Raw genomic sequence first — 17,626 nt, 5'->3', positions numbered from 1 at the left:
ATGAGTCATTGATCGAGCCCGCAACCCGGGCATGTGCCCTGACCGGGAATCAAACCCCGATCGCCTGGATCTTAGGTCGACGCTCAACCGCTGAGCCACGCCTGGCCGGGCTCACTGTTATTTTTAACAAATTTTAGCAAATAGGCCATATGTTGGAAAAAACACTGTAGGAATTTCACCAACATAATATTACATATCTACAGCTATCGCCTACATATTTAAATCCAAGAGTCACTGCTCCTGAACAATGTTCAGCGAGTGACTAGCATGTGACCACACCGCACTGCACTGCGTGGGGACTGGTCTGTTGTGCTGTGGTGGGTGTGACTGTGTGCAGCAGTTATCACCCCGGCCGGCCCGGGTTCCCACGTGCGCTAAGCCCCGCTCCAGCAGCGTGCGTTTGTTTACTCTCAGTGACTGGGGAATGCACGAACTCACTAGACCTATTCAGCATAAATTTAAAATTACCGTAATACATATGGAGCACTTTTCTGTGAAATTAAACTTCATGCATACTTAATTTTAATTACACAAATGTGTCTACGTAAGTCAAAAAGGTAAATGAACTAATTTCTCAATTTTTTAACATACCCCTTCGGAAAACCTACTTTATCATATAACGGACTTTTGGCTTTCACATCACCCCCTCTCCAGAACTAGTCCGTCATGTTGAGGTTTTACTGTGCTCGGAAGGATCATGTCTCAGTAGTGGGGGGTAATGGGTCACAGATGAAACACTGCCCTAGTCCCAGCGAACAAACCTCAAGAAACCAGACTCCGAAGGGTTAAAATGTCTCCAAGTGCTTAACTGTGCCCCAGAACAAAGCTCAGGGCTATTTATAAGAAACACAAATCTATCCGGCACCTAACAAGCTAATTGGCATTCAGTTAAGAAATGCCAGGTGTGTACAGAACAGAGCCTATGACGCAGGAAGGGAAGTGACCCACCAGACTGAGCCGGGGCTGACACCGGCTGTGGCTGTCGGCTGTCACTAACACATTTCCTCCAGGGCCCTTAAGAGCACCAAATGCCTATGCTAGAAAAGAAACCAGAGGGAAAGGGAGGAAATTAAACCTGCAGTATGTAGACTAAAGGAAGTAATGAAGATAAAAGCAGAGATCAATAGAAGAAAAAACAGTGGAGAAAGCCAACGAAACTAAAAGCTGGTTCTCCGAAAAGATAAAAAAAGTTTAAGCCTCCAACCAGGCTGATCAGTAAAAAAAATAAATCAAAGAAGACAGATTATCGCCATCAGGAATGAGAGCAGCGGAATCACCACAGATCCCACAGGCACTAAAAGGAGACTAAGGAAGCGCTAGGAACAGCTTATGCCGATCAATTAGGCAACTCAGATAAAATGGGAAAACTTCTTGAAAGACTGAAACTATCAAAGAGTTTTCAAAATGAAACAGATAACTAGAAACATTCTGTATCTTCAAAGAAATGGAATTTTTAGTTAAAAACCTTCCAATAATGAGAAATCCAGGCACCAAAGTTCACTGGTGAACTTAACCAAATATTTAAGGAAAAAATAATTCCAACTCTCCCCATACTCTTCCAGAAAAGTGGAGCAACAATATACTTTCCAACTCATTTTACGAGGCTGGCAACGCCTCGATTCCAAAACTGGAAAGACATGTACAAGAAGAGACACCTACAGACCAATACTCCTCATGAACTTAGGTGCAAAGGTTAACAAAATTTTAGCAAATGGAAATTAATAGATTTTAAAAGGATAGTATATCATGACCAAATTGGGTTTATGCCAAGAACACAAAATGGATTTAATATTTATAAAAATCCACAAGCCCTGGCCAGGTGGCTCCCTGGGCTGGCTGGAGAGCCGTTCCCTACACCAAAGAAGAAAAGGTTGTGGGCTTGATCCCTGGTAGGGGGCGTGCAGGAGGCAGCCGATCCATGTCCCACTCTCACATCGATGTTTCTCTCTCTTCCTCTCTAAAAATCAATAGAAAAAACTTTTTTTTAACAGAGTGTACTCATTCAGGTGAAGACGTGAAGGAACCGGCATTCACACACAGGGTGGGAGAGTAAACTGGTACAAGCACTTCGGAGAAGAGCCTGACAGATTCTTATAAAATTAACCTACACTCATCCTATGACCTGGCCGTGCACTCAGATGAAGGCACCGTCCCCGCGAGTGTTCACAGCAGCTTCATTCTTACCAGCCCAAACCCGGAACGAGTCCTCCCACGCCCATCAACAGGCGCCTGAATGAACGCGTGATCCACGCTTACAGCTGCACAGGCCTCTGTGGTAATAGTGACAACTGATGCACACACAGTTACGTCCTCAGTGACAGCTCAGGGGGTGCCCGAAAGAGGTACACCCCAGCCAAGGTCACCATCCACCGAGCCGCACGCACACCGACGAGAACTGTAAAGACCTGGCCTTCACATTGCAGAATGAAATGGGATGTCTCGTGGTAGATTTGGAAGTTGGGAGACCCGGGTTCAAAACCAGAAATCCCCCCTTACGGGTGGTGTGACTGCAGGCGAGTTACTTACCCTCTGAGCCCAGCCTCCCCGGCTGTGCAGCGGAGCAGGGCTACCCTCCCTGCCGGGGGTCAGCGAGGATTGCAACGTGGCTGGGAGGGTCTAGCAACAACTTGCATGTGACAGGTGCTTCCTCGGGAGCCCTCTTCATCCCTTTGCTGGGGACGGGATTCCTTCCCACTCATTTCCTACCTGCGGGAAAGACCCGAGGCAACCACCTTCGCCTCGCTCTCGGAAAAGCTCACCCCATGATCTGGTCCGCCCCAGGGAGCCATCAGGGGCCTCCATCACTGCTGTGAGGATAGAAAGGGTTGCACGCATGTGAAACTCAAGGACTTGTGTGCATTTGCTGGCTGAGCGAGGCCTGTTGGGTGTCCACGGCTTGAGGCCGGGAGAAAGGACAAGAATTGGGGGCCGCAGAGAGTGGGTCCTGATTCTGCTGCTTCCTAGCTTTGCGACCCTGCACACACCCACTCACCTTCTCAAGCCACTGAATTCCCTGATTTGTAAAGAGGGGACAATAACTCTGATTTGAGTTGGAGACATTTCCTGGCCACTGGAATGACAGAGGGCAAACCTCTGCTAAATGCAGCAACATGTGGCCAAAACGCAAGACACAGTGAAGTGGATGGTCCCACATACAGCAAAAATGAGTTCCACCAAGAAGAGCTTTGTGTAAAATACGTTTTTAAAAATTCCCTTGTTAAAAGCAGAATATGGGACAAACACAAAATGTAAGAAAAGAGAACCTTGCCTTCGACACCCAGCCCTTAATGCAGCCAGACACAGTGGGATGGGAATCGGAGACGGTCCCGCAGGCCCTCGGCGTGGCGGGACTGAGTGCTCACCACATCAGTCCCCGTGGCTCATCACATCCCCTGTAATGCCAGAGAGAGTGGGCCATCTGGAAACCCATGAGAACACAGAAAACTGGGTCTGCGAGAGTCGGGGAGGGGGCTTGTTGGGGTGTCTGTGTCTTCCACGTGCGATTTCTATTTGCAGACTATACATTACAAACACACACGGTGGGTGGGAGACACGAGTCCTCCGGTCTTCAGGCTCCTGGCGCTCTCCTTTTGGCTAGTCTGTGCCCAGGGCCCGGGCGGCCTTCTTGGCGTTCAGAAAATTCTTCTTCTTCCTGGGAGGAGCGTGCAGCCAGGTCGCCGGCTCCCCTGGGTTTCTGAATATAAAGAGCTTCTCGCCTGTGTTTAACAAATCGATGGCTTCGGCCCCTGCGATGGGCACAGGCACCAGCTCGCCACTGGACTCCAGGGACAGGTGTGGCCAGCTCCCTTTCCCAGGGAACGCTATCCTCTCTCTCAGAGGGGGACACGTCTTCTTCAATATGCTGGAGAAAGAACAGGTTATCACATGAGTGTCCTGATAGGAGCTCCCCAGGAATCCCCTTTTGGTCCCTAGATCCCCCATCAAGTACCATTTTAAAGAAAGGTTTTCTTGCTGGTCACCTGATTGCCCCTAGAATTAGCCGAAGCCTGTGGCAGTGCCATGCGGCAGACAAATCTTACCGACCCATGACTGTTAAATTTTCAGGAGATTGGCGAGCCTGTTGTCCTCCCGTCGTTTGCTTGAAATCAGCCACAATGGGAGTATTTACACCACAGAAATTGGCACATGCTACACATCAGAGCTCCCATCCCTCTCCCAGGACACCCCTGCCTGCGATCCTCACACTAAAAGCAGGCTGACAAAATCTGATTACAAAGCAACAGAAGTTAAGCAGAATGTGTCCGAGGTCTGCTTTGGGAGCGCGGCCCAGGAACTGCTTCGCTCCCCCATCCTCCGCCCGAGCAACTGACTTGTGTTCCTCAGTGGAGCACTTCACATTTGCAACAGCTCAAATCTCCTTTCCTTGGTTTGGGCTCAGTATCCTGACCTAATTTCTTTGGGACTAAATTCTGCTAAGCAGCCCATTGTCCACGTCTCCAAGATATTTCTCGTGGACCATTCAGGAAGCATGGTCTCAGCACCCTCACCTTGGCTCTGAGAAATTAGGGGAGTGGCAGGTCTCAGGTTAGACACTTCCCTGGGACTCCCACTGTTCCCAGGACACACGCTGGACACCACGTTTTCACCCATCATGAATCCATGCTCCTCTTTCTCCGATGGGTATCCCCGGAGACACCCGGCCAACCACTTGTAGCATCTACAACCACCCTGCCCCCGCTTTCCTCTGCTCACCACGGTTAAAGAAGAAAGACATTCAGAGAAGAAAGCACTGGCCAGGGCGTTGAGGGGAATAAAGGGCTTAGTTAGATGCCCAAGTCCTAGGGGCCCTGTTTGGAGCCGCAGACCCGGGCCTCTTCGTCTGACCTCCCCGAGCGCCAGTGTTACTGGCCCCACTTCCTGGAAGGCGGGAGGCTCAGTGCAACAGGATGGGCCTCATCAGCTAGGAAGTGAGAACTGCTGTAAGGCATTACTTTCCTTCTGATGACGTCCCACTAAGGAGTGTGCACTGGTTACAAGAAGTACAGAAACTCTAACGCTAATGAAGGAGAGGGGAACATCCACCCACTAGCTAGAGGCTTATGCCCAGCTCCTGAAGCGGGCCCACGTGGTCTTCAGGAAGGACCGGTCCCTTCTCCGTCCCCTCCCCCGCCCTCCCCTGCCCTGCCGTCCCAGCTCCCAGGCGGCCCTCCTCCCCAGCCCACCTGGGCAGTGCCCGCCATTACCTCTCCTTCCTCTGGCGAGCCCACAGCATCTTTTCCAATCCTCTGCTTATCAGCTCTCTGCGCAGTTTGCTTTCTAAGGCTTGCCACCAGCCCTGGTGTTTCCTGAAGGCGAGAAGGGGGCGTCTTATATTCTCAGAAATAATAGAATCTCCCAGCGAGCCCCAATCCTAAAAGGCACTACAGGCCCAGCCTGTGTGGCTCAGTGGTTGAGGGTCAACCTATGAACCAGGAGATCCTGGTTTGATGCCGGGTCAGGACACATGCCCGGGTTGTGGGCTCGATCCCCAGTAGGGGGCGTGCAGGAGGCAATCAATGAGTCTCTCTCCTCATTGATGTTTCTATCTCTCCTCCCTTCTTCTCTCTTTAATCAATAAAAACATTTTTAAAAAAGGCACTGCAGGCTCCATCCTGACAGGGGAATCCAGGGTTTTCACTGTTTCTTCTCTCACTCACTCGAGGCACAGTGACCAAGTGCTTTCTCTGTCCTGGTCCAGACACAACCTCTGCCCTCAAGGGATCCCCGGTCCAGAGGTCACAGATGGGAAACAGGTGACATGCGTCAGGCAGAGAAGGCTGCTGAGAGGCGGGGACATGAGTTGGGTCTTGGCGTCCCAGCAAAGGGAGCGTGTGGGATATTCATGAAGCAATGCCGTGAGCTGACGTTCAAGGACCTTGGGTTGGGTCAAGTCCATAAAGGACAGAGTGGACCTTAGGGTCCCGTCTGTGTCCAGCTCACACTGCGCCTCGGCAGTTCACACCGCCCAGTGGTGGTGAGGACAGTCCTTCCCAGGCTGGACCAGGCTCTCTCTTCCAGGAGTCTAAGTCTTGGGCCCCGAAGGCTGGCACTCGGAGGGCAGCACCCCAGAGGGGTGCCCTGCGTGCTCTCCTGGTCCTGCCCTCTCAGGGCTGGGGGTTCCGACAGGCCCCTCGTATGCCCTTTCTTGCTTAGTCAGTTTCTGTTGTTGGAAACCCAAGGCTCTGAAATGATGTGACAAGGCATCTGGGACACAAGAGTAGTATCTCCTGCCCCCAGAGACTGTAACACACGAGCCATGAAGCTGGGCAACGAAAAGGCATGTTCACACTCCACACTCCAGGTTGCAGCCACCTGAGAGCTCATCACATCCCACATCAGACTGATCATGCTGCTTACAAGCCCCACACTGAATTGGCCAAAGGGCCAGCCCCCCAAATAAGGTCCTCATGGGTGGCCCCTCAGGCAGAAAGGCTTCCCTGTAACCATGTACGCTCCGGCTCCAGTCACCTCCAGTACCTGCCACTTGCATGTCCCACCTGGTTGTGCACTGGAGAAAGAGCCGCGACACGCTGCGCTCTAACCACCCCCGCCCAGCCCCGGCCACGCCCACACCCAGCTCTCTGACCAGAATATTTCTTTTCTTAAGATTCTACTTAAAAAATAAATTGGCCACAGAAAGAGAGAAAGTGAACAAAGCAGTGGACCCACCAGGACTGGAAACCGACTCCTGGCGACTCTCCTGGGGGCCGAGCAGGGAAGGCTGTGCGCGCGGGTCCCCCGCCCCTCCGCCATCCGCTCCCCTCCTGGACTCTTGCTCAGCTTCCCAAGGATGCGGGCGCTGACTCACCCCCTCCGGCCCAGGTCGGCCTGCTCCCCGCCGCCCGGCTCCGCTGCGGGGTCCGGCTGCTTCTGGCTGACCGAGTCCAGCATGGCCAGCAGCTCGGGCTGCGCGGCCGTGGGCAGGGCCACGCTCAGGAGGCGGCGCAGGGTGCCCGCGGGCACCATCGTCAGCTTGGACAGGTACGAGGCCAGCCTCAGCTCCTGGGGGTGAAGGCAGGGAGCTCAGGCCACGGCGCGCTAACCCTGGTGAACGGCACAGGCTTAAGATGCCTGGTCCCAGGGAAAGAAATATTTCAGTAGCTCGGTCCTAGAACCATGTCCCCAGATTCACAGAGCTGTCAAAAGAAAACCTGCTTGGTCAGCAGCCTTGGCTCCCCATTACATTTCCACAGCCATCATCCATCCCTTCTGACAACACCCAGCTCACTCGCGGTGACTAACACCCGGCCTGCAGCAGCGACAATTAGTAATGTCTCCTCCTACTCAGGTTCCCAGTGGTGATGTGGCCCCGGGGTGGGGACAGCACAGGCTCTGGAAACAACAGAAAGTCCCCAAACCAGTGGACGATCAAAGAAATGCGCTATGGCCCTGGCAGTGGTTAGAGCATCAGCCTGAGCACCAAAGGGTCGAGGGTTTGACTCCTGGTCAAGGGCACGTACCTGGGTTGCGGGTTTGCTCCTTGCCCTGGTTGGGGCGCATGTGGGGGGCAACCAGTTGATGTGTCTCTCTCACATCAATGTTTCTCTCTCCCTCTCTCTCTCCCCTTCGCTCCCCTCCCCTCCTCTCTCTCCGAAGAGCAATAGGAAAAATACTGGTTATGGAATAGTTCTATGTTCTAATTGTGGTGTTGGTTACAGGAGTCTACATGAAACGAAGTGACAGATTTTATAGCAACCTCAGTGCCCTGGCCTTGATGTTGTATTGGGTTTTGTAAGGTGCAACCACTGGGGAAACTGAGGGAAGTATGAGAGGGGCACTGGAGCTCTCTGAGCTCCCTTGGCAACTTCCTGAGAATCTAAAATTATTTCTTAATAAACGGTTATGAGAGAGAAGAGGCTCTGCGCTCCCGAAAACCCGGGTCGGCCTCCCAGCCCCGCCACGTGGAACTGTGTGTCCCTGGGCAATGTCCTTATTTCTCCTCAGTGTGAACCCGGGCAAGTTTCAGCTTTGTAGGATGCGGCGATGACAGAACCAGCCCAGCAGTGACACAATGAGTGTGGAGTACTTTGCAGGGTCCTGCCACAGGGTAGGTGGCCTCTCCTTTAAATATCTGCTCAGCTCTTCCCCAGGTCTGTTTTCATCCCACCCACGGGTAAGGAAAGGTGGACTCTGAGAAAGGGACGTGCTGGTAAGAAACGGAGCCGGGACTGGGCTGCCGGGTTCTCACCTGGCTGTACAGGGTCACAAAGGTGTCCGCCTCCAGAGTCTCCAGCAAGTCTTCGAGCATGACACTGCTCTCCTGCTCCTCCCGCAAGCTAGAGTGGAATAGAGTCTATGTGAGTCGTTTTGTTATAAAGCGGTCCTATGAGACCGTCTAGTTATTTAATAACAATGAATTGCAACCTAACCCACATTGTATTTTATTAAATCCATGGAGAGGGGTGGCCAGAGAGGCTACCTCTTCTTGCCTAGACTACTTTGCAATAACGTTTCGGGAAGGGCCCATCAGGATGGACGGCTCCTCAAAGTGAGGAGCTTCAAGGCAGGTGTGTGGTGACTTCAGTGTGGCTTTGCAGGGTGACCTGTGACCCTACTTTGACAATTCTCAGTATTGTCGTGGCCACGCTCAAGAGGACCAGGCTCCATGGTCTCATCCACCATGTGCCCTCGGGTTATAGCAGACCCAAGACCATCTCTCAAGGATGTTCCTGGCTCTGACCAGAGGCCGGGTGGCACCTTTCATGCACAAGGGTCTCCCCATGAGGCATCCTGACTCCCCACCAATTCCTTAGCCCACCCAAGCTGACATGACGGATTATCCGCTCTGCATTCTCCCTGGTTAATACAACCCAGACCCTCTGCAGGTACAAGTCACACCAAAGGCCTGACCACCAGCCGTGTCTCCTCGAAGCACAGAGTACATGGGGCAGGAAGCAGCCTAGGTCCTGCTCTAAATCAAGCCAGCAGATCTGGGCATCTCCCTCCGATCACAGGGACTCAGCCTCTCATACAATCACTCCAGTGGAACAGAATTACACTCTCAGGCGTGTTTACACAGAAAAGTGTAAACTGGTCAATTAAAATCACCTGTAACCTCACTGCCCAGAAATCGAATCCATCGCAATGTGGTCCATTTCCTTCCAACGAATGTGCGTGTGTTTAAACAACGGAACCACACTGTGTCTACCGTCTGCACCCACGCTTTCCACATCGGCATCACCCTCCCGGCGGAAAATAGGAAGCCTTTTTTAAAAAATTGTGTTTTCTGAGAATCGCTGTGCTACAGGCAAAGGCTAACGTCTAATGTTAATTGAAAAGGAAAGCAAAGAACACCAAATAAAGATCGGGGCTCTGTCTGTGTCACAATTTTACAAAAGCAGGATATAAATGTGATGTAACTGGCAAGGCCGAGGAAGGCCGGTGTCCAGGGCCCTCTGCCCATGTCAAGGTCGGTGCCCCCTTGGATTATGTGTTGTGAATACACAAGATGCTGCCACTGGGGGAGCCGGGGGAGGGGCGCCTGCAACCTCTGCACTATTTTTGTGGCCTCTTGAGGGTCTATAATTATTTCAAAACAAAAAGTTTAAACATATGATGTTCAGTAAAACCTCAATGATATTAAAAAGAAATGAAGTCTAGAAAGATGTTGTGGAAGAATGCTACACAGTGAGCAGCTCCTGCCGAGCGCTGAGATGACACCTCCTTTTTGAACTGAGCGTGACAGGCAGGTGCCCCCGGGCATGGACATCACACAGTGCCGTCGGCTGTCTCACCTCTGCTGGTGGTGCTCCAGTAATTGCTGGCTCTTGCTCAGGGCTCGACGCAGCACAGCGGACACCTGCCTTTCAGAATCGGTGTCCTCGGACTCATCCAGGAGGCTGGGCCCGTCCCCTGCCCACTGCTGCCGACTGGCCAGGGCCCGCTGCAGCTGGGCCGCCTCCTGGTGGGCCAGCTCGTCCTCCAGCTTCCTCTCCAGCTCCTGGAGCTCCTGCATGCAGAAGGGCAGGCGGTGAGCACAAGGCGGATGGGGGCAGGAGAAATCCCACCTGTGCTTTGACTGCTTTGCACAGCATTATGAAAGAAACACTCTTGCTGCTGACTAGAAGATGCACCCGTTTCAGAGATGTGAAAAATGTTAAAATTAAAAGGTTTGCTTTTTAGAGGCAATGAAATAGATCCGCCTTGGGCTGTGAGGTACCACGTGCTCCCGGGTAAGTTACCTCACTCAACCCTCACCATGACCCTGACCCTGCAGCATAGACAGGACAGGAGGCCGCCCGTTGGACTGTGGAGAACCAGAGATGGGCACCAGAAAGAGCCAATGAAGGACTGCACAACCCCGTCCTCAGCCCCAGGCCTGCACTCACGGGACTGTGGGACTCCAGGATCTGAGCGCAGGCTGCCTTGGTCAGGGTCTCCGACTCGCTCAGCTCCTCCAGGAGCAGGTCCTGGATGCTCAGGAGGGCGGTGTATGTCCACAGTGTCTTGGCCATCCTGGCTGCCTTCTGGAACTGCAGGGAGACGAGGGACTCTGCGAAGCGAGCCTCCTGGGCCTCCAGCTGCTGCACCCTCTCCCGCAGCAGCTCTCCTCGGACCTGGGAGGGGCAGAGCCAGAAACCAGAGGGCAGGCGGTCAGTGGAGGGAGGAGAGAGAGCAGCAGCTTACAAACAGCAGCCTGTTAGATTTCGGTCCTTAATTCAGGGCTCTAGGCAAGGTCTATGATACTTACAAAGCAGCAGCCCTGCAGTCTACAGTTTCAGACCCCAAGGGCACCTCTGATTAGAGACTCCATGGGGCTTTGGGGTCTAGCTGTTCATTCCACTTTGACGACTGTTGAAGGTAAATCAAACCTTGTCGCCATCTGACATGAAATCCTTCAAGGCTCCCCATCGTGAGATGGGGGTCATACTTCCTAGTGCAGGCTCTGTGGCCCTCCTCACCCTGATCCCAGCCAAGGTATGCCTGGACCGGTCTGGTCTGTCCTGCCACCTGCACCCAAACCTGGGGCTCCACCCCCCCCAATAGCTCACGGCCCTACACTCCACTCTCAGTGTCCACTGTGCAAGCTCCTCACTATGGCCTACGTGTCCCCCGCATCCTCTCTGTCCTCAGGGTCTCCGGTTCCCAACTAGCTGCTTTGAAACATCCTCACTCTACACGTGTTTGTCACTTTCTTTCTGTGGCTCCCACGTTCCATGCTCTTGGCCCAGGGGCACACTCACCACACCGTTCACCCCACTAGGACACGAGCTCCCCTGGAGGACTCAGCACCCAAGGGGCCCAGTAAACTCTAGATGAGTGAATCCATTCCCTCCACCCATTCACTCAACTAAGTAGCTCATTCCGGCATCTATGTATTTTCTCTCTACGACCACTAGCTCTTACACTTTTTCTAGAAAATCTGCTACAGTGAACAAGGCAGTCTAACACTTCCCAGACTTCATCATCTGAGCCCCCAAAGGCAGTCCCTGTAGGTGTGCACCCCTCTCCCCTGCAAGGAACCGCATTACTGAGGCCCTGACTGCCCGGTACAGGAAGGCAGACATTCTCCTGGGACAATGGGAAGGGCTATGGAGAACCCACTGAAAGTCCTGAAGAGGAAACACATGAGTCACAGGCAGGTGAGTAAGAAAAGGATGAGAGGTCCCCTTACTACACACCTGCCGTGAGCTCAGGTTTTCGCAGTCACTCTGAGTGGTCTCCCTCTTCCCCACCCCGGGTGGATGCAGGCCCGTCTCCTGTAGGGCCTGGCCCCCTGTGGAGGCGTGGGGTAGATGGGGTGACTACATGGGCTACGTCTCAAGTTTATTTATACAGATTCACACCTAAAATGTGGGGGAGGCCTAAAGCCTTTGGTTTGTGCTTCAGAACAACGTGGACAGTGAAATTAAGAAGAGATTCTGGGAAATCCTCTCTTCTTGTCTTGGGAAAGCCAAACCTGTTCATTTAGGCACCAGGAGAGTGTGCCTCTAGAGAGGGTGTTCATCTGAGTCTGAATGAACTCCGGAGCGGATACAGATTTGCATTTCTATGCGTATTAATGACAGGCTTCATTAAATATTCAAGCTGCCAAAGTAATAAACACTCATTTGCAAAAACATACTCTGCTAAATACTCTGATTTTAAATGGAAAGTTCCAACAGCTTCCTCAAGAGCTTCCCTGACAGCATGTGAATTTCAAAGTAGCTTCTTCTAGGCACCGTGATGTCCTTTAAAGGCAAAAAATAAGACTGACCTGTGTCCACCAGCAGAGAACTGGTGGGATTCTAAGGAGTTCCGGACATAGCCCTCCTCCTTGCCCAGGCTTCCGGACATAGCCCTCCTCCTTGCCCAGGCTTGGAAACAAATAAAACCAGATAGACACCAAATGTCAGCTTTCATGTCGATGAAAACTAGATTGGAGGATGTGTGTCCAAATGAATGTATGCTCCCCAAACAGCAGGCCTCCCCACCAGGCTCACTGCATCCTGAACAGGAAATGAGGGCTCCCTACAGGCGGCTAATTAGGAGGGAGCTGACCTGAGCATGCCCAGTTCCTTCTTTCATCCCACCCATCAGATAGCACCCTTCCTGAAGAAAGTGGGCAAGAGATGGGGAGAAGCTACACGTGTCACCAGCAAAGTCCCTCCTTGTAAAAAAAGAGTGGTCGCATCAAGAACCTCATATCGTAATGCTGGCAGGAGATGGCTGATTTAAATAGGAGCCTACACTTGTATTCTGGGGGCTGGTCCTCCTGAGGGGCAAGCCAGTTTAACCCCTGCTTTGCCAGATTAAATGCCTGGAGGATATAAGAAGATGGAAATTGTTTTCTGAGCCCACACTGCCCAGCTGGCTCCCTTCACCCACAGCTTGCTTCTTCTACCTCTGTGACTTTCTAATTAAACTTTTGCTGGTGTTTGAGTCTTGGCTCTGAATTCTTTCTTAGCCAAAAACTCAAGGACTGAGGTCTAACGTCTGGTGTCGGTTTGTTTGCCTTTAACAGATTTGTAACAAGTATCCACTGTTTTCTTCAAGACAGAAGGGAAAGGTGGAGAAAATAGGGAGGAAACGAGAGCAACAAAGTTTTAAAAGCTGGAGAGTCCATGGCTGAGGGGCTAAGGACTCAACGAATCCCAAAGGCTGAACTCTAAGCCGGCTGTGGAGTAATGAGCCAAGGAGCAACATCATTTACGCCGCAGGATCCCCCAAGTCTTGGAAAATGCAGGCACAAGAAGCGGGGGGTCAAAGTGGAAGGTAAAGAGGAAAAGCTGAGCATCTCACTGAGAGACAAGCCTTCAGACCCCCCGCCCTCCCCGCCCAACTTCTGCTAAGCAGACCCTGCTCCTGCCTCAGCCCAGCTGACAACTGGAGATTCATCTCTAAACTGGGAGAAGCCAGGCGCGGCTGAAGGCGGAGGCCCTGCACTGAGAGCAGAGGGCTCAGGGGAACCTTCACATCCTGACCACTAAGGTCACAGCTCGCTTCCCCCTTTGGCTCCTGCAATGTGGGCATCCAGGCCTGTGCCACCAGGCAGGAGGCTGGTCTTCTCTGGAGAAGCCGACCAGTCTCAGGAAAGGTCTACAATACTGACGCTGGGGGCGGTCCCCCAGTGAAAGGGCCAGTTGGTCATACCAGAGTGCAGGGCACAGTCTGAGAGTCCCGCTTACAGGCTTGGCGCCCCCACACAGCTTTCAAGTACCCAACTCAGTAAAAGAGCAGACCACCAGGGACGGCCTGCACCTGCTAACATACCAGTAAATGTGCAGGAAGTTTTATAAAACAGCTTTCAAAACCATGAATGTCCTCAGGGAGATACAAGAGGTCAGGGGCCTTCAAACAACAAGAGCATGTTCTGTTTTTAAGAGCATTCAGAGAGGAAAACTCCTGAAAAATCAGAAATTTAAAGCATAAATGAAAAACACAACTAAAGGTTTGGAAGAAAAGCTAAGAATATTCCTCAGAAAGTAAAACAAAAGATCAAAGAGAAGGAAAATAGTAAAAAAAATTAAAAAGTTAATCATCAAAATTATTTAAGAACATTTCCCAGAATTCCAAGATTGGTCCAACTATCTGTCATGTAAGGGAGCAGAGTAAAAGCATTTCAGTCTTGCAAAATTTCAAAACATTACTCTCCCATGTGCCCTTTCCTAGGAAACTAACAGAGGGTGTGTTCCATTAAAATTAGAAAGATATCAGCAAAGAGAGGGGTGGAGAAATCCACAGCGTGACCCCAAGATGGCAGCTGTGCACAAGCTGCAGTGGGCACCGTCCAGGTGGGAGCACAGCAGAGGCACAAAGCAATGTCTTCCAGATGATGTAGTTACTAGAAGGCAAGGCTAGTGTGATGGCCCAGGTAAGATATTTGGCCCACGGTCAAGAAGTGGGCTGAATTAGTGATAAGTACATAGAGAAGTTACCAAAAAACCAAAAAAACAAATGATAATAATAACTCCAAGAAAAACAAAAAGTTGCCCAGGAAAAAAAAGAATCTTGGCTTTTATAAGGCTCAGATGTCAATAACATTTAAAAAACCATAATAACAGAAATCTTAGCTATGGATCTCACTACGTTGAGGGGAGAGACAGGAAGGGCTCATGTGTTTGCAGGTTGAAAGAAGTGAAATCTTATCTTCCAGAAAGAAAGTAAACAGATGATGTCAGAGTTGAGAAACTGAGAACTAGCGAGACAAGTACGTTACTTAGAGACATGGAGGCCGGCATGAAGAGATCAGGCTGAAAAAGGAGACGTCGTTACTTCTGGGGATTTAAAAAGTGTGTGTCTGTGGCTGCAGGGAGCCTATTTTTTTTTAAAGCACAAACCCTGCAGAATTATTTGACTCCTTAAAAGAATGCATGCACAAACTCAAGAAAAAACATAAAGTGGCATTTTAAAGTGGACAGTGTAAAGAAAAGTTACTACGTTGAGACCATGCGAAGGCAACCGTGGTAATGTGGTAACATTTCAGTACATGGAAGGTGGAGTGGAACATGGGATTGGAAAGGGGAGCGGAAGACCCGCGGTGAGGCCTTGAACACCACGCTCAGGAGTCTGGATTTGTTTGGGGCAGTGGGAAGCCATGAGATTTCCCTCTGAAGGATGCTGCAGGGAGAGGACGTTGACAGGCTGCCTCCGGGGATAAAACAGGGGCAGGAGGAGGCATGGAGAGGACCGCATGGGGGCTTTCCCGGCCTTCGGATGGATGGCGTTCCCCCCGCTTCCTAAAACACCTTCCCTCCCGACACCTCTTCCAGTCTAAGCTCTGCGAGGACCTGGGCCATCAGATCTCCCCCGTGTCAGGTCATCTGAAATGAGCACGCTGTTCTCATGCTTAAACTCTCGCCACTTCCGAAATGACAGGCTGGCAGCGCCGGGCCTGACGGAGGCGCCCTTGACGGAGGCCCCGCCTGCACCGCCGAGCGCCCGCCGGGGCAGCGGCAGAGCCACAGCAGGACGCGCGGGGGCAGGGGCTGAGCGGAGGCTGCTGACAGCCGCAGGGGCCTGGACCCGCCAGGGACTGGATACCGAACGGGCGAGCCGACCGGTGGCGGCCACGCCGCCCAGACGCGGGCAACGTCGTTCGCATCCAGAAGGAACGGGGGAGCGGGAAAAACGGGCCTGTCGTTTTCATTTACATTTAAAGGCTGCTACGGAGTATCTATGAGAAATTCACACACGCTCTGTGCAAAAACAGCAGGAGGTGCAGCAAAGAGCCACCGAAACGTCCCGTTCCCGGGTCCCTCGAGCAGATCTGCTGACTGAACGCAGACGGGCGTCAGGAGACCTGAGCCGCAGCCCTGGCCGCCGTGCCCAGTGGTGTCACCTCCTACATGTCGCCTCCTCAGAGAGCCCTCACTGGACTCTCCCACCTCCGTCTGTCCCGCCTCCCTTCCCCCGTCACGACCGCACCATCGTGTTCCCGTCCCGAGCGGCGCAGATCACGGCCTGTCATCGTAGCTGCCTTCCACCCACCCTCCCCAAGCAGAACGTGCGCCCGGGAGAGCTGGGGCCGGGGTTCGTCGGCGCAGCGCCCGAACACTGCTGCCCCCTCACAACACCAGTGGACTGAACCAACAGCGCAGTACGTGTTCCGGCGAGAAAGGGAGCTGAGGGTGGGGGTAGGCGAGGAGTGGGTGTTCCAATACGGCTCTTGAAAGAGGGGACCCCTGAGGACGGAGGCCACCCGAGGACGGCTGAGGGCTGAGTTCATCTGGCCAAAGAAGGTGGGAAGGTGACTGCGGGGAGAGGGAGGAGCGCGGGCAGACAAGCACCACGCGGTCGAGGTGCCTCCTGCAGGAACAGGAGGCGTGACCGGGGGTGATGGCCCGGGCCAGGCACGAAGGTGGGGCGACCCCAGGTAGCAGCAGGGGAGGCCTGAGGGTGACCTGGAAGCCTCCAGGGGCACAGGTGGAGGAAGAGGGTTCCAGAAGGAAGGAGCGGGTGCAGGGGCGTGAGGGGAAGGGTTGGGTCCACCCAAGACAGTTTGGAATCATGGTGTTTGGTGGAGGCAGACAAGTGGCCCCGGGCCCCACGCACCCTGCACAGGGTGGCCGCAGGCCCCGCCAGGTGCAACGGGAAGCAGGTGGGGAGGGAGCTCTGACCTTTTCGGCCAGGTCTTCAGGGACCGGTGCGTCGAAGAGCTGGATTTTATCCTCGAGGCACTTCCTCAGCAGGTCAATCTTGCTCTTGCTCTTGGCGCGCGGCTTTCTCGCTCTGGACTGCTGCTGGAGGTGGGGAGAGAACACAAGGCACCAAAGTGACCGCCAGCTCGTCAGGCAGCCCCCAAAGCCAGAGACAGCCCCCAAAGCCTCTGCAGCTCACGATCGCACCACTGCCTCCGGCGGGAGGCGGACGGAGGTTCTCTCCCGGGACAAGCTCAGCCCACAGGCCTTCAACCTCATGGTCTCTGGTGGGCTCCTCCTGCCAGAGCAAGGACAGGGCCTCTGTGGGGCAGAGCCAGAGCCTGGTAGTCAGGCAGATGGGGATAATACCAAAAAAAGAAAATTGTGGGTCAAGGTCTCTTAGGCACAGAGCCAGGCTGGTGGGCAAGACCTTGAAGCCCAGAGCAAGGATTGGGGCTGGAAGATAAGGCTAAGAGAGACCGGGGCAGGGGAGCAGGGGGAGTGAAGGAGGTGACAATTGGATGCATCTCTTCCCAACTCCACGCACAGTGATGTCAAGTTTGCAGACTAAAATTGGTCTTAGGAGTATTTACACCAGGGAAATGGGCAAAAGCTACAAATCAGGACTTCCCTCCCCCCACATCCCTGAACCTCCACTGAGAGTCAGTTTACCAGCATGTGTCTGAGATCATGGTAGAGCTTACACCCCAGCAGAGAGCCACAGAAAGGCTTGAAGAAAGGGGGAAATCTGACTTAGAGATGACAAGGTCCTCAGGAACTCATTTATTAATAAACACAATTTATGGCACACCTACTATGTGACAGGCACTTTCTAGGTTCTAGGTTCACGTCTGCTAGTGGACAATGCAAAGCCCTGGGCAAGGGGATCTGGGCTGGGCACCAGTGTGTCCACTACAGACCTTAGGATTAGGACAAGCCTGGTGGTTCCAGGAATAGCTGATGCCAAAAGGGCTGGAGAGGAGAGGATGGGGGCAACTGAGATGAGCCCAGTGTGGGCAGTGGGGTGGTATTCCATAGCATCCGTAGGAGATGCACCCCCTCTGCAT

At 52.8% G+C, this 17,626-nt stretch overlaps 2 protein-coding genes across 4 annotated transcripts in view; one reads left to right on the top strand and one right to left on the bottom strand.

Annotated features, from left to right (window-relative positions):
- Positions 1–17,626, top strand: part of STK32B (serine/threonine kinase 32B) — a 616,411-nt gene that overhangs the window by 179,328 nt on the left and 419,457 nt on the right. The gene's annotated exons all lie outside the window — the stretch shown is intronic.
- The window catches only part of EVC2 (EvC ciliary complex subunit 2), a 41,757-nt gene continuing 27,310 nt past the window's right edge, over positions 3,180–17,626 (bottom strand). For 2 of the 3 annotated variants that reach the window (XM_081131475.1, XM_081131477.1), the window contains exons 14-20: positions 16,539–16,661; positions 10,329–10,556; positions 9,735–9,949; positions 8,189–8,276; positions 6,809–7,002; positions 5,205–5,306; positions 3,180–3,862 (exon numbers count right to left, since the gene is read on the bottom strand). In XM_081131475.1, the coding sequence (XP_080987601.1) occupies positions 3,595–3,862; positions 5,205–5,306; positions 6,809–7,002; positions 8,189–8,276; positions 9,735–9,949; positions 10,329–10,556; positions 16,539–16,661 (1,218 nt within the window). In that variant the 3' untranslated portion in view covers positions 3,180–3,594. The remainder of the gene's footprint in view (positions 3,863–5,204; positions 5,307–6,808; positions 7,003–8,188; positions 8,277–9,734; positions 9,950–10,328; positions 10,557–16,538; positions 16,662–17,626) is intronic. The other variant, XM_081131476.1, reaches the window with a different exon arrangement.

This window comes from Miniopterus schreibersii, assembly GCF_964146895.1.
Source record: "Miniopterus schreibersii genome assembly, chromosome: 1".
Lineage (NCBI taxonomy): Eukaryota > Metazoa > Chordata > Mammalia > Chiroptera > Miniopteridae > Miniopterus > Miniopterus schreibersii.
The sequence above is the reverse complement of the archived record's forward strand: the minus strand, read 5'-3'. Positions and strand labels throughout refer to the sequence as shown.